The sequence below is a fragment of the Stigmatopora argus genome, chromosome 21 (genome assembly GCF_051989625.1).
Source record: "Stigmatopora argus isolate UIUO_Sarg chromosome 21, RoL_Sarg_1.0, whole genome shotgun sequence".
In the NCBI taxonomy this organism is placed as follows: Eukaryota; Metazoa; Chordata; class Actinopteri; order Syngnathiformes; family Syngnathidae; genus Stigmatopora; species Stigmatopora argus.
Window position 1 is genome coordinate 5885601 of NC_135407.1, and position 16482 is coordinate 5902082.

Consider the following 16482-nt stretch of genomic DNA (forward strand, 5'->3'; position numbering starts at 1 on the left):
GAACTGCGAGTAAACTTATGATAGACAAAATTCAATACAATCGCATTATGATTAATTTCTATTCAATTCCAAGAGGTATTACTGGTTATTGACAAATACACACTCTTCCAAGTCTGACTAATTCCCCCCATCCAGCCCATTTCCCCCCGTGGACCCGTGCTCCGATCGACATCACCCCGCAACCATCCCAACCCGAGTGCCCGCCTCCCCAGAGCGCCTCAGCCAATGGCCACGCGAGGGAGGGCGCCTGGATGCGAGCGTGTTGGCAAGGGAGACAGCAGCGGTTCATTCATCATCTTTTTCCTCACTCAAAGAGGTGACTTAACCTTCCCCTCACTTTCACACCGGGAAGTCAGCGTTTGGGACCCGAAAGCTCCACGCAGAGCCCGGGAACGAACGCGCCAGGAGCACATTCGACCCCCCCGGATCATCAGCAGGTGAGTAAAAAAATAAAAAAAATAAAAACCATTACATCTGGGCGAGTGTCTGACTAGTAACAAGAAGTCAATGGATGTTTGTTATTCATGGTGATGCACTCCCCGGGGGGGGTTGACGTCTGTTTGGATGTTCCGGCGTATCGGCATGAGCAAATAACGCACGCCAGTAAACAGATGGAAACAGATAGCTCAAGGACATTTTGGGGTGTCAGACATAAATACGGGATGTCGGGTTGTAACGATGGCTACGCTGCGCACTCGTTTCTGCCTCTGCATTGATCGAAACACGCGGCCATGCTGGAGATGACAGCGTGCCCTTCGTCTACCATAAATTTTCACACAAAACAAGCTTTTTTGAGAATAAGAATATGTTAGATTCATGCAGAGGAGTCATGATAATATTGACGAGTCAATATTATGGGTTGGCGGCCTTCAACGCCAGCGTACATCATCGACGTGTGTCTTAACTAGGTCTGTTTGTATGCCGCTCATCGATTGGGTGATTAGTGCATGCTAACTGGATCATAGACGCAGAGCGCGCACGGTGGGCCGCCATCGACGATAAAGTCGGCGTGCTTCGAGATGAAGTCTTCGTTAAGAGGATTTGGAAACTCGGAATATGATGTTTGAAGCGTAATTAGTGTCTCTCAAAATACACGTGGATTTAACGTTGTAGTAGAAAGCGAATCGTGGCTTAATTGAGGCTTATCGCAGATGGAGTCGGAATTTTTGAGGGGTGGACGTATATATTCACTTACAGGAATTTAACCTACAATGGAATTCCGCGTTGTGGCAAAACATGGCAGGCAGCATTGGAAGAACTGGAAAAACTGATTTGATTTTCTCATTTCCGCTTCATTCTTTCTAGTCAACCCTACCGTTTAAATCTTTTAATGCACGGCACGTAAATTCAGAATCGGGTGGTTGTCATGCACGCCGCCGATAATTTCCCAAAACAACGGTGACTGTCATGCCTCATTATTGGCAACAGGCAGTGCAGGTGACGCATGACGCCAGCTATTTCCACCTCAACGGAAAGACCTATCGATCCATATTCTATAGGGTAACATACGTTTGCTCATAGCTGAACATTGCCCGCTATGTACAACACGCTATTCTTTCCTCTTGTCGCCTAATTTATGTAAAAATTGATCTTTTTAGCTGGCTATCTACTGTTTATTATCATAAATGCAGCAGTCTAAGACGACTTATGCAAACATTCGGTGGCATTTTAAGCAGACGCAGTCACGTTGACGAACTAAAATTAACAAATCAACTGGGGAGAGTAGCATAACATATTCCCCCGAGTTGTTTTTATTTTTGCGCCGACACATTGATTAGAATCAAGTGCAGTCGCTGTTGTTTTCCCGTCGAGCAGCGAGCCGAGCGCTGACACCAGCATGAGCGTTGCTGCTGTGATTGTTGGGCTACATCAATAAACATGGCGCTAATCAGTGCAGAAACAAAACGGGGCGCTGTACTGGATTTGCGCGCGAGTTGCAGCCAAAGCAAATCTAGTAAATTTGATTAGGGAAAGAACAGATACACATTTGGGTGAGGGAAATTGTCCTAAAAAAATACCCATCAAAACAGGGGTCATTCTGTGAGAGATGATTTAAAAAAAAAACAAATAGGAGGAAAAAGGAAAAGCCAGACGGATGGAAAGTCATCTGGGGCAGGGCCAATTGGGAAAGAGTCTATCTGGATGGGATAATCCATCATTTCTTGCCTGACTGGTTTTTGCTGGCAACAATGTGTTGTCAAGGCAACGCACTGTTGAGCTGCCTTCAAGATCATCCGTTCACTTAGAGAGGGCTTTATCACAGAAACACACAGACAGCATTGTCGCTGATCATGGCTTGGTCTGGCATTTGACTGGTACCCCATTGATTGTCCTTCCGTCAGTCCATTGTACTTTTTCCACTTGTACAAAAGGTTACCGCCAACACACACACTCACACACAAACAAATACACAACATATAGGTTTGGGTTTGATTTCCAACTCAATTATGACAATAGCCAGCTCATTTTCAGTCACGGCGACACTTGGCAGCTTTCAGTTAGAGCCTGATTGTCATAATAATGACAGCGTAGGCACGGTGCCATTTCTTTTGCGTGGAAATGGGTTTCCCAACTAGAGGAAAATATTGTTTTCTTTGTTTTTATAAAAGCTGCATTGCTGTAAATGGTCATGAAAAAACTTGAACATTCACAGCCAGTACAAATGCATTGGATGGACAATGGCAGTCAATTATAATGATATTATAGTTATATGTGTTGCTTTTTTTCTTGCGCCAAATAGGTAAGTTTACCCCCAAAAATGCAAATGGGCACATTGATAAGAGGCAAATTTAAGACATCTAATCTGTATTTTTCGCCCCCTAAAATATGGAGGTTGATGTAAAATCCATTTGATGTTGTTAACCGTGGCATGAAATGGCAGCCGATTGCACCCGTGCAATTTTGATTTGTTTACTATCGGCCTTGGTTAGCTGATGGCCACGGCGCGTTGTCTGTCTTGTCCGATACTCGTTGCTGTAAATGACTGCCGGATGCCTGGCGTCCGCTCGCCTGCCGTTTAGCTCTGTCATCGGTTCACAAGCTGTTTCTCCCCCGCATTTGTCTTCTCCCTCGGAGGTGGGAATCCACATTGAGTCATCTTTGTCCACTCATCTCTTCTTCCTGTGTCATGATGCTCAACGCGGGCTGGGCGATACCAAATAGTCCAATTTTTGGTGCTATTTTTAAGATTTTTTTTCCGACATTTAGGTAAGCGTATCCATTCAAATACTTTCCCCAAATGTACTGCAAAAGTCAGTTATGATTTCTGGTATTTTATTTTTTTTAACTTTATAGTGCTCGTACTGAGGAAAAAAAAAAACAATACCAGGTTGGGAGTGACATAAGCGGCTCACAGTACTGAAATCGGGGTTTCAATCCCTAGTGGTTGCAGCGTTTTTTGTGGAGTTTGCATGTTTAAGTCATCCGTGCGTGGGTTTTCTTCGGGTCCTCCCACAGCCCAAATATGCACAGTTGGCTGGTTGAGTACTCTGAATTGTCCCCAAGTATGCATAAATGATTATTTATCTAATTGTGCCCTGTGATTGGCTGTCAACCAAGTTAAGGTGTCCCCTGCCTGCTGCCCATCAATGGCTGGAATAGGCTCCAGCACCCTTTGCGAGAGAACTAGCGGTACAGAAAATAAATAAATGAAAAGATAACAGGTTACACAACACCAGAAGTAAAATTAAGGTATTTTCTTGAGTTTAAAAATACCAGAAAAAAAGCCGTTTTTCTTACAATGTGACAAATAAATGAAGGACAAGGCAAAATAAAAATGAGACAAATGCAGACAATGGCGGCGCCCTAAGAAATCAATTTTGACCTCCTAATTCTCACGGGGACGCCAAACCTTCCTTGGGAATAATTTTCCCGAGCTGTCATGATCTTGGTTTATTCTGATCCCCTCAAAAGGGGATTTGCTTTTGGCCGTGCATGCCTAATGGAGCATCTCAACGTCACGCTGAGGAAACTCTATTATGAGCCGCATCTGGAAACTAACCAGGGAGAGGAATGCCATTTGTCTCGGTCGGTGGCCTCCACGCGTTCCATTCACGCCGGAAAAACAAACAGCGACCGCTCTTATTTGTTCGCCCGGGTCGGACATTTTCTCAAGGTTTTTCTTTATTGTCTCGCCGTAACGCGATCGGCGCTGGCATTTTAAAAAGTGAAGTTGATAGCCTTATAAACCTTGTGGCCCTCCCACTGCGACTCTTACCGCAGTATCCAAAAATCATGCTGCAGTTTGCAGAGAGGGATTCTTGCCACGGTAGAAACCCCCAACCCCCCTCTCGGCATGACTCATTGGTCATATTTTCGCCACCGAGCTCCTGGGTGAGCGGTTTTTGAAGGGAAGGATTTGTGGCCGCTTGGTGCAAGTGCGAAAAAATCTGTAAGACGCGGATTATGAGTCATAGATGCCGTCACGAGGGGACCGCAGTGGTCCGCGGGAGGTTAATGGGCCATTTTGTGGGGAAGGGAACTATCAGACGTTGGAGGTTGGCTGTTTGGTCCAATGCGCAGGTGTCAAAGTCTGACAAGTTTTTGGTAGCTTTTCTAGGGAGAATAAATTCACCTATTATGGACTTTTATTTGAATTGAATTGAATTGAATGCTTTCATTTTCATTATACAAGTATAATGAAATTTAAATAACAACAACAAATAAACAGACAAATAAATAATCACTAAATAATAAATACATATTCAATAGAAAAATAAATAATCAATAAATAAGTAATGAATGAATAAATAGTCCACCATCAATTAACTATTTAGAATTTTTGTTGACCTAAAAATGATCCAAAAAACACAGAGTAAGCATTCTTTATGATTTTTTTTAAAACTTTTGATTTCTGATTTAAAAAGGACTGTAAACTGTTTATTTTTTATTTATCCTTTGAGTTTTCTATGAGAATTCGATTTCGTTGAATGGGTGAAAAAAGCTTTTTGGGTTTAGTCTGAACCAAACAAAGCAGGTATGAATACGCCATTGGATGAAATGATCCGGAACCGTCGCGCTTTTGTGATCCGCTTTGACGCCACGGCCTTCCCTGTGTATCTCTGTCATCGGCGTCCAGAGAGGCGAGACATCATGGGGAAACACAACAGCAAGCTAGCCCCCGAGGTCTTGGACGACTTGACCAAGAACACGGAGTTCAACGAGGTTGAGCTCAAGCAGTGGTACAAAGGCTTCCTCAAGGACTGCCCCTCGGGCATCCTTAACCTGGAGGAGTTTCAGCAGCTCTACGTCAAGGTCAGAACGCCGGGCCAGTCCCATTTTGGGGGGGAGGAGGAGTTTGTCCAGAGCTATTACGCGGAATACTATCCAAACGCCTTGAGGTGAAATTGTACTTTGTGGTTCGAAATATTGAGGTCACTGCTGGAAGATTCATAGCTTGTTCGTTTACGGTGACTCATCACCTTTTTGGGCAAATGAATTGTAATTCAGACACGGTTCCTCGCCATCTAATGGAGAAATAACCACAATCGTGCATATGTCTGGAGTTTGTAGCCATTTTGATGGATTTGCACTGTCACGACGACTGCCTGACGCTTATTTTGTCCCATTCAGTTTTTCCCGTATGGCGACGCCTCCAAATTTGCTCAACACGCTTTCCGGACGTTCGACAAGAACGGCGATGGGACCATCGACTTTCGGGAGTTCATTTGCGCCTTATCCATCACCTCCAGGGGGAGCTTCGAGCAGAAGCTCAACTGGGCGTTTAACATGTACGACTTGGACGGCGACGGCAAGATCACGCGCGTGGAGATGCTGGAAATCATTGAGGTGGGTCCGCGGGGTGTCGCGCGGCCGGCGGCGATCGAAAAGCTTCGCCAACGTGCATAAATTTCTCCCCCCGCAGGCCATTTACAAGATGGTAGGCACGGTGATTATGATGCGTATGAACGAGGACGGCCTGACCCCGCAGCAGCGCGTCGACAAGATCTTCTCCAAGATGGACAAGGACCACAATGACGAAATCTCCCTGGAGGAGTTCAAGGAGGCGGCCAAGTCGGACCCCTCCATCGTCTTACTTTTGCAGTGCGACATGCAGAAATAGTGGAATGGGAGGAGTAAATTGGAGGGATAAGTACTAGATGGAGGAAAAGTCGGCTCGGGAGGAGGAGGAAGAGAAGGTTTTCTTTTTTTTTTCTCTCCAGTCTTTGGATGAAACGGGGTGGTTCGTATTAGTTGTATCCGTACCGATCCTTGGAATGTTTAGTCGATGAACAAAAGAATTAGTACGCAGGGTGACGGGGAGTAGATTTTCAATCGCGTACGGCAAGGACTTGTGTACACCGCGTCCATTTAATGTGTCACTCGTGTTTGGGTGTCTTTGGTCTAATCGCCTCCCACTTGGGAGATAATTTTAAATGGATAAGCGTTGAAGGCGTTACCTGGGATCAAATTAAAACTTTAGTCAAAGTATATTAGGTTGATGATTTAATGAGGTGGCGTTATTGGGGGAAAAAAGGTGGCGTTCGAAGAGACTAAAACGGATGATTTAACTTAAAGTCGTGTCCTCGCTTATTTGGTCGATGTCGTTTTACCCCCGAAATGTCACAGAGGAAGCGCTTTGATTGGAAGTGCAGAAAGAACAACTTTGTTGAACTCTGCTCTGATGTGGAGAGGGAGGAAAAAGGAGAAATCAATGTGGGGGGGGGGGGGGGAAATAGCAAAAGCTTTAAAAGGGAACCCTGTGATGTGGGTTATGTTCAAGGGGAATCTGGATTTGGTGTTTTGGGATCCATCAGATCTTGAGACCAGCGACATTACGCTTCAGTTTCCGTCATTATGACAATATCCAAATATTCTGTTTGTTCTGGGAGCTTTTTTTTAGGACACAATCTTCAATACACCCCCAAAAAAGTCCGTAAACAACACAAATTACAGATTTTTTCCTCCTCCTCCATCTCAATGCTACACAAGTCCTCCTGTGTTTGATAGTGTAATTATTACATGTACATATATTCACATTAAAACAACGATATTTACAGTTATAAACCAATGTAATATGTAGCCTAGAACCACTTTCACAAAGATGAGACAGCTACAATGTGCGTGAAAGAGTGTGTGTGTGTGTGTGCATGTGAGTTGGTGTGTTGGGATTTTGGGGGTATTTGCACCATTTGTGTGACAAAAAAAGATGTTTCGGTATAGTTTTACGAGTGTGTTTTATGTATATGCAAAACAGATCAAGTATTATTCCTGCTTTCGCGCACTGCTTGGAAAGTGTGTGTGTGTGTGTGTGTGTGTGTGTGTGTTTGTTTGTATGGTTTCACTTGCCATTGAATACACTATAAATGTATACTTGCTTGGACAAGTGGACAAGGCAGTGAGGAGATGTAAATTGTATGTTATAGCGCCGCCAGGTGGATGGAAGCAGCATGTCAGGCCAAATGATGACGACAGCACGTCCCTTAGTTTGTATAGTTGGAATCCAAGATAATACTTCAATATATTCAAATTGGTTGATTCAAGTCCTTCATCTTACAGTACTGAAATTCAATCTATTCTTCTGTATACAATAAGTGTGTGTTAATCACATGGTGTTTAATGTAAGTTCACTTAATATTATAATAGCTGTGAAATATTGCAATAAAACTTAGAAGTGCACTAATTCACAGTTTTTCTTTTGTCAGATAATTTGTTTGGATGAGTACTACTTAGAACACATGAAAAATATAATATTCAATTTAATCCCCGGGAATATACTCCATTTCTTCTTTCTTTTCAAAATTTAACACTAAAGTGCCAAAGTTGGGCTTGTTTTTGCTCGGAGATGAAAATGACGAGACGCGACGCTCACATCAAGAATTGTGCTTTGTGTTTACCTTTCAATCACTTGTAAATGTCTATTTGTCCCATCAGATGCTTCGCCGTTTGTTTTGTTTAGAAATAAAAAGGGTAATGTACTTATTTTTGTTACATGGATTAAAAGACGTGGATGTGGAAAAGATGTTGTTGGTAAGTTTTCCTGCTCTGAAAACATACACTGTCATGAGTCACCATCTCACGGTGATGTCACCTTGCTGCAGTGACGTCATCCTCGCCGTTGCCTTGACAACCATGCGGAGGCCAACCAGATATCGCACGCACGCGTTTTGCCACGGAAGCGAGCCATGCGCGCCATCGTCATCCTTGTGAGTCATCATCAGAATAACTCCAAACTTTTGGGAATTAAATAAATACTAAACTATCAACTAGATGAAATAAAATCTTCACTACACACCGTGATGATTGCATATGCAACTATTTTCACAAAATATTAACATTTCTTTGCTGTCCCCTGTTCGAAATGTGACTAAAGATTGGTTTTTTTTCAGCCTAACGTATTTTTTTTTAATACCTGACATCATCCCATTTGAAATGTTACTTACATCGCAATTTGTAAGACAAAAGGCCGAGTCAAATTAAATCTAAAATAAAAATTGATTACCTTCTAATTAAGTGGGTTTTGTGTTTCGAGGTCACTCTTCGAGAAACTATTTGGGTTTGTTTTTTTTCCACTCTGCACGGATCAATAAGAATCTATTGTGAACCTCGCCGGATCACGTTTCGGCTTCGGGATAAAACATCACTTTTGTGCAAAGGGCGAGCAAAAAATAATACAAAGCGAGAGAGGACGCAGAGGTCACCGCGAGGTGAGGCCATCTTCCGATGTGCCGCTTGAGGGCGATAAAAGCGGAAGCACTTTGAGAACATTCCATTTGGAGAAGAAGTAATAAACAAAATGTTGCCAGCAAATAACGGGCGCGCAAAATGATGTCTTTAAAACAAGCCGAGCCTCTGAAACGTTCAAAGTGTTAAATCCGTTACTCCCCTGACACACTGGGAAAATCAAAATGCACACTAATGGCATTGTAGTTAGGTGAATGGAGAATTTCCATTAGCAGATACCTTTAGGGTCATTTAGCATGCACACTGATTCACTTGCTCGCTCTCGTTTTTGCATTTCAACATGCTTGAATCATGAAAAGGGGAAGAAAAAAACCTTCCTCCTGGTATTAGAACAACTGTATATGCATATTCTTCATTGAACTTTCTATGTGAATCCTTCAATTTTATAGACTCAATCAAAATCTAACTACATGGATTAAAACAAACACATTTGGCCACATTTACACGACAACGAAGCAATTGTCAAGATTTCCACACAGGAAGGAAGTTTCCCATTTCTTCGTCTTCTCTGAACCCCAAAACGCGACAAAAGGGATTCCTGGAAAAGGTTAAATGGCTTTAGCCTACCAGCCGGTGGTACAAAGGAAAAGGCCAGACAGCAAGCTGGCACCAACTTCATCCGCCGCTTAGCTCAGCAGAAAATACATTTCCCCGAAGGAAATTGTGTCAGGTTTTTCAGTTACGAGACGCCGAAAGAGGAACCGTCGCAGTCTACGACCACCTGATCCAGAAGGCCAGCTTCACTAACAACGCAAAGGACAACAGACAACAAATCTCCAGACTACTGAGGGACTGTGTGGTCACCTCAGTCTCAGTCTGCAGAAGTGTAAGATTATATCAGGTTTTGAGTATAAAAGCATCGTTCTCATACAAATTGTGAATGGCTGACATGTCAGCACAAACACTCAACTGTCCGACACTGATCAATTACTTTTTGCCCTGCAAATGACTGAACCGTATCTGTCCAAAGTCCTGCTGACAACTGTCAGTTTTTCCTGTATTTAAGACTCACTCACTGGTCATTCGGTGAGAGCTGCAAGGACAACAGACTGTGAGCGATCACGCTGTTTGAGCTCTCCCCCTTTCTGCAGTCTGATAATAAACGTATTTCCTTTAAATTGGTCTCACTCTGTCTTAACCTGCTCCATAAGTTGTTTTTCAGATCTATCAAGAAGGTCCCCACCTTGTGGAATTCCCATGTGTGGCTCCAGTTTCTTAGCTAGGTCTACAATGTCTTGTGTGTCTTGTGTCTGTCTTGCTACTGCAACCAAGAAATTTAACCTAACAAATATCATCCCGGCTAAGGAACCGCACTGATACTTCCTGTAAACCCCTTAATTGCCATGAAATTGCCAATATTTTGACTGTCAATTTCTTCTGAATATCAACGTTGCAATTGGGTTGCCAGATTGAAGACGCTGGCAAATTGGGAGGGACCCCAAATTCCAGAAAAACAAACACACACACACACAAAAAGATCATGCCAGAAGGCCAAAGTCACGATCCCAACCTCGAAACTATGAAGCAGACGTGCCCACCAACTGCCCGATTGGCTTGAAGTTATTTTCATCTAAGATGACACGGCTTGTCAAAACAATATTTCCAGCCACCCCGCTTGCATTTCCCAATGTCGACACCAGGCAGCAAAAGGGCAGAGCTAGAGCGGACGCACAAGCGTTACGGCAATTGGTCGGCGGGAGGGCCGGAGCGTCGGATTGGCCGTGCCGCCGGGGTTGTGTTTAGGGGACAAAAAAGGAGGGTGCGAGGGAGCGCTGGGGCCGAGGAAAAGCAGCAGATGGACTGCGGCTGCCGACACGTCCACTTTCTAAATGTTGACTAGGTTGCAAAGTGAAAGGGGATGAGAGGAGCAGCCTTGTTTTTTTTTGCTCTTCCACATGGGCGCTTTCATCAGGCAAACTCTGACTACTCACCAGCGTCCTATTAGATGTCCCATTGGACACTGGCTTCTTGCGCTTCCATTTAGGAGGGAGTAGCGAGGGCACCTTCAGGGCACTCGCTTTCTCTATGGTGAAGATGAGCGTGGAGGCCGTGAAGGTGAAGGAGCTGCAAATTTGCACCTCCTTCAACGGAGATCAGAGAGATTCCTGGGAAGCGAATCAGGAACCCACCGAAGAACACCAAGGCCTCACCGCCAAACCCAAACAGGTAAGTCTAAGTTTGACTGCCGTGTGTTTTCCTCTCGTTCTGAGGGACCATTTAATGCTCAGACTTGAAAGAATTTCAATTTTCCGTCAATTATTTAATGGTTTGGGTTTTAAAAAAAGAACATTTCTATACTGTTTCTCCAAGTTTTTTGCAGGGACCTTCAAAGCTAACTAACACTGCAGAAACCAGCTCCCACAAAGCACAATAAAAACAAATAATAAATGACATTTATGCAATATTATGTCTCCGAATATCCTCCAAAAATGTATGTCAACAAAATAAATCTACAGTAAATGCAGGGAAGAAAAAATAATTTTAATTATTTCCAATAAGCATCAATATCCATCGACCAAAGTTGGCACAAATTGTTTCAAAATAAAATGAAATAAAAAATTCCTCACCAGTCAAAATGAGCCTTACTAATGAGAACAAAAAGTCTGTTTAAACATGTTCAAAATGGCTTTTTAAAACAGACTACATTCACGCAAGGTCCAACTACAAATGTCACTTTTAATGCATAGCAAAACGTCATGATTTAAATCCTTAAATCATTAAAAAGCTACGTGCAAACTTCAGTGCACACTCAGTCTTCCTGCTATATCTGCGTCACCTCGTCTTCCATGGCCTTTTCCTCCCCTATAAATATCCCCCCAACCTCTCCCTTTGCTTTCACCCTAAATTAACCCCACGTTACCTGAGGTGACGGAGCAACAAAAGGGTGTGCGACATCCTCGCATTAGCGCAAATAACCAGAACGGATTTCCCGGGCTATCGCTCACTATTCGTATAACGATAAAAATGTTTCTGAAGGGGGCTTGTAGCCATGTGATCGAGGGTGGCAGAGGGCAGGCTGTTAACGCCGGCTGTATCGGATCGCCGGCCAAGACCACCGGCCCCCCGGCAACATGACACGTTATTCATAGCGTCGAGTGACTCGGACGAATTCGGCCCGCCCGGAATTTCACAAACATCTGGAGGAGCATCCCAAACATGACAAAATCTTGGGTTTTTTTCAATTTTTTTGTTTCAATCCAAGCTCTTTCAAAACCAAACTGTCCCCAAAATAAAGGGATTTAAACTCCAACCACTATCTTACTCCATTATTCTGGTGGAAACAAGCATTTATGAACCATTTCTGAGCTAAAACATCACTTTTTGAAGATGTCTGACAAAGATGTGATGTTTTATGGGTATTTGTTGTATCTTAATGTCTGCTTGAAATAATAATAATGTCATGGATATGTCTTTAAAAATGAAAAATGTTATTCTACTAAAGATAACAGGCAGACGAGCCCGCAAGGTGGAAGGAGGCGTGTTTTTTGTGAGTATGACGCACGATATGTTTCTCTTCATTTTGATCTCCTCTATGACAGCTGCAAGAACACTAACAAATGACACAAGCCAGGTTTAACTCATTCGCGACCAATCAAAATGAGGCCCTAATATGTTCTAAATTTGACGTATATCGTGGTCAACGGCAGCCGATGAGCTAAAAATGTGTCGTTTTAAATTTGGAGCAACTATTGTGACTGAAACCCACAAGAAAAGCAATAATTAGCATTCTCCAGGCATCACGGCAGCAATAAAAGATGAACCTTTTACGAGCGGACTCGCCCAGTGCTCGATAAATACTAATAAAACATATTTTACGGTCACTCCGAGTCACACCGTCGGCAGTTCGTGCAGAATAATGAGATCCAGTTGGGAAAAATATTGATATTTCATACCTTGGACAATGATTGATCAATATTTTCTTGCACCCGTCTATAAAAGAAGGGAAATTCTCAGATGAAAGACATGAACTACTCATAACCTCCATCTCTTGACATCGAGTGTCAGATTATATTTTTGATGGAGTATTTTAACCAAAGAAAAAGTTGCCTTAAAATACACTTGACTGCACAAACTGCAACAACATGACATGACATTTTCACAACGCCCACTACAGCTAACTGGCATGTGGTAAATATTACATACTGCACGGTATGCAAGTGAATAATGCATCTATATAAATACTGCGCATATTTTTGGATCTGTCAAATGATGCAACAGAATGTGAAACATCCTGAAACGCGATCCTGTTTGGACCGTTGCATATCTTGAACATCAAACTACTATTTTACAACCACTTTTGCTGCATTCCCATCTTGCAGAATCACGTCCAATGCTTTTCATTCCCTTCTCACTTCATCTTTTCCTTCACCAGCCTAAACCTGAGAACGCAGTGACGATTGCCGTTTCTACGCGGGTTCTCTTTCGAACCGAGCGGGAAGAGAAAGTCTTCCAGCAGCACGGAGTGGAGGAATACCTGAGATACCAAATCGAACACGAGAATGAGCCTTTCGCCCCAGGACCGGCTTTCCCCTTTGTCAAGGTCAAAAATATAAACTTACTAATCCCATGCCACTTTGTGTTATGTATATTTTCCTTTTCTACCTGTACACACTTCTTACGGCTGGGAAATGATTGGGCAAAAATGACAGCATCATCTCGTTGTCAACAGGCTCTGGAAGCAGTCAACACTCGATTGCGTGAATTGTATCCACAAAGCGAAGAGCTCTTCGACATCGTGCTAGTGACGTATAACCACGCTCACGTGGGGATCCGCCTCATCAACACCATCAACCATCACAGTAAGTTTTTAATGGCGCCCCCCGCCAACCAGTTCGCATTTTCGAGCGGACAAATAACAAACGTGTATAAACAGCTGACGTTTACGGAGGATCATTTCCCACGCAAGCGTCCTCTTTGTCCCGAACCGCTTCCTGTTTGCTTCATCCGACATGATCAGATCGTCTTGGTGTCACGCTGAGTTGGGTTCAAAACCCCGTCCCGCAGGACCCGAGGTTAATCCACGAGCCCCCAAAACAAAAACACCGCCCGAATTAAATGGCGTTAGATCTCTTCGGTGGCGCTCCGCATGAAACATCGAGCGGTCCCGGACCTCTGAGCTTCCCGACAAACGATAAGACAAACAAGGCTTCTCTCATGTTTCTTAGACCGATCTTGTACGAACCACCCGTGGAGAGGGTCAGTAATGGGGCGCCGTGGGTGGTGCACTTAATAAAAAAAGAAATTGGCGGACAATTCCATTGTTTTTCTCATTGGAATATTTGTACAACTCAGGGTCATTTTTTGGACATAAATTTGAGTCTGGATGATGCGCGCCAAACAGTCTGAAGCGTTTAAAGAGACTTAAGAATGTTTTCCTTGGATGGAAGGCTAGAAAACGTGGGCTGGGGGAATTAAGCCCCCCAGGCTTCGACTACAAAGCTCAATAAACAATTTGTGAGATCTGGAATGCTGAGACTGTTCTGTTTTGAAAGCATTTATATCTTATTTGTTCGGATGCATTTCAACTTTAGGGGATTTCACTGTCCTCCACCACGGAATGAGTCTTTAACAAAACCTTTTTTTTTCACCAGATTTGTTCATAGAGCGATTTTGCATGACGGGCGGAAGCAGTCCAATCGGCTACCTCAAGGCCTGGCAGACCAACCTCTACCTGTCGGCCGACGCAGAAAAGGTCAGGGAGGCACTGGCTGAAGGTGAGCTCACGTCACCCCCGATCCATTTCTATGAGCGTCAACAATTTGGACTGACACTGACAAATATTTCTGCTGCCTAACTCGACAATTTAAGTAACTTCTGTCGACATTAAAAAATGCATTGTGACACTAGCGTGAGTCAAGATGGACTATTCTTAATTCTGAGCCTTATTTGGAGCTAAAATTTCAATTAGACAGCATATGACATTTGCTATGTTTAGACTATCGGGAAAGGATTACGTTCAGAACCGCAAGGTGACTTGACGAGCTCCTCGCACCTCGCCGTTACCCGGGAAAAGGTGTCCTTGACATTTTATTGGAAAGGTCTGGATTAGTTGTGATGCCATTTGCTCGTACATCGTAAATAGAAAATATGTCCGCTTCAGTTATTGCCGAACCTAAGCATTAAAGGTGTCATGAAATACTACAGAAAGTGACTTTACAATGGCACCCGAGGATCATTGGCCCCACCCACTATGATAGGAGATGATGTCACAACCAGAATGAGCTGCAGATTTTCTGATAGCAAGTTAACTACAATTACTTCAATTCTGGTTGTGATGTCACAACCAGAATTATGAATTTCAACTCATTTTATGCTGACAAGAATTGCTACCAAGAATTGAAATGAATGAACAATGCCAGCAATGGCAAAAGATGCATACGATCATATTTTCCCCAATGGTACTTTCACGATTACTGAATAAAAGTCTATTCAGCCAAGTGACCTATTTTTCCAAAATTCCAACATACTATCTGCAAATCTCTTTTGTCAGGCATTGCAGCGGCGACAATGTTCACGCCTGAGAAACGGACAGAGGTGTCGGAGTCGCAACTGAGGGTGGCTTTTGACGGCGACGCCGTTCTCTTCTCCGATGAGTCGGAACGGATTTTTAAGGCCCACGGCCTGGACAAATTCTTCGAACACGAACGTGAAAATGAGGACACGCTGCTCGATCACGTATGTGCCCGAAAATATATACACTTTTAGGCCAAAGCATAAGTCGCAGGCCTAGCCAAACTATGACTAAAAGTGCAATTTATAGTCCAGAAAATACAGAAATGGAATCAATCTAATCTCTTCTTCTGTGGAAGGGTCCGCTGAAAGGTTTCTTGGAGGCTCTGGGGAAGCTTCAGAAGAAGTTTTATGCAAAAGGCCAGCGCCTGGATTGCCCGATCCGGACCTTCCTAGTGACGGCCCGGAGCGCGGCCAGCTCGGGCATTCGGGCCCTGAAGACCCTCAGGGCCTGGGGTCTGGAAATCGACGAGGCCTTGTTCTTGGCGGGGGCGCCCAAAGGACCCATGCTAGAGAAGATCAGACCTCACATTTACTTTGACGACCAGATGTTTCACATAGAGGGTGCGGCAGAAATGGGCACCATTGCGGCTCACGTTCCTTACGGCATCGCGCAAAAACACAACACCAGACTAAATTCTGGTGTGAGGAAGTAGTCGAGGCTCAAGTGGATATTAACTTTTGTATTTTAAGCCTGTTGGGATCTTCTTTATAACTTCTTTAGATGCTTAAAGTGTGCACACAATGGCTGTTTATTGTAACTGGTTGCCTGCCATTGATAGGCCTCCAATCCATTTGAACTGGGAAGCTCAGATAAGATAAGATGAAATAAAGAAAATTTAGGTGTTGTAGTAGCACAAGCATGAAGGAGGAAGTTTAAAATCTATAAAAAATAATGTAAAAATGGGTATATTCAAAGTATATACTACATCTAGTATGATTGCAAGTGGATTCTAAAGTGGCTTCGTGAAAAAAAGTGACAACATCAAATAATACAGATAATGCAGAATATTTAAGCCAGTAAAGCAGAAAATGGAACTATTGCAAAATGAATGACATAAAGTAAAGACTGCAATAAATATATCTTTCAATATGGATTGGATGTCTATTTTTGTCAATGGCCGTCAATGAATTATTTGTATTGCTCATATGTAGTGACCAAGTTGGTGGTTCTGAGGTTATAACAACACTGTACTTTTATATATGACACAATGTAAGTGCTCGCTTATTGGCTCACCTGTAATACTTTTGAAAGCAAATTGTATTATAAATAAAGATTTCAAATAAGAA

At 43.2% G+C, this 16482-nt stretch overlaps 2 protein-coding genes across 3 annotated transcripts; both read left to right on the forward strand.

Moving 5' to 3' along the window:
• Nucleotides 1–279: 279 nt before the first annotated feature.
• Nucleotides 280–6849, forward strand: LOC144067348 (hippocalcin-like protein 4). The gene is made up of 4 exons (XM_077591013.1): nt 280–437; nt 5078–5253; nt 5572–5787; nt 5864–6849. Exons 2-4 carry the CDS (start codon nt 5092–5094, stop codon nt 6059–6061), a joined length of 576 nt encoding a protein of 191 aa, XP_077447139.1. The 5' UTR covers nt 280–437; nt 5078–5091; the 3' UTR covers nt 6062–6849.
• Nucleotides 6850–10275: 3426 nt separating this feature from the next.
• Nucleotides 10276–16482, forward strand: nt5c1aa (5'-nucleotidase, cytosolic IAa). 2 transcript variants are annotated; one of them, XM_077591325.1, is made up of 7 exons: nt 10276–10848; nt 12125–12169; nt 13055–13222; nt 13352–13481; nt 14274–14396; nt 15173–15357; nt 15492–16482. In XM_077591325.1, exons 1-7 carry the CDS (start codon nt 10708–10710, stop codon nt 15846–15848), a joined length of 1149 nt encoding a protein of 382 aa, XP_077447451.1. In that variant the 5' UTR covers nt 10276–10707; the 3' UTR covers nt 15849–16482. The 2 variants fall into 2 exon arrangements, with proteins under 2 accessions (XP_077447451.1, XP_077447452.1); XM_077591326.1 differs by lacking the exon at nt 12125–12169.

Coding starts and splice junctions, on each gene's coding strand:
- LOC144067348 (XM_077591013.1), top strand. CDS start 5,092: ATGGGGAAACACAACAGCAAGCTAGCCCCCGAGGTCTTGGACGACTTG. Junction 5,254..5,571: donor TTCAGCAGCTCTACGTCAAG/GTCAGAACGCCG, acceptor TGTCCCATTCAG/TTTTTCCCGTATGGCGACGC. Junction 5,788..5,863: donor AGATGCTGGAAATCATTGAG/GTGGGTCCGCGG, acceptor CTCCCCCCGCAG/GCCATTTACAAGATGGTAGG.
- nt5c1aa (XM_077591325.1), top strand. CDS start 10,708: ATGGTGAAGATGAGCGTGGAGGCCGTGAAGGTGAAGGAGCTGCAAATT. Junction 13,223..13,351: donor CGGCTTTCCCCTTTGTCAAG/GTCAAAAATATA, acceptor CGTTGTCAACAG/GCTCTGGAAGCAGTCAACAC. Junction 13,482..14,273: donor CAACACCATCAACCATCACA/GTAAGTTTTTAA, acceptor TTTTTTCACCAG/ATTTGTTCATAGAGCGATTT.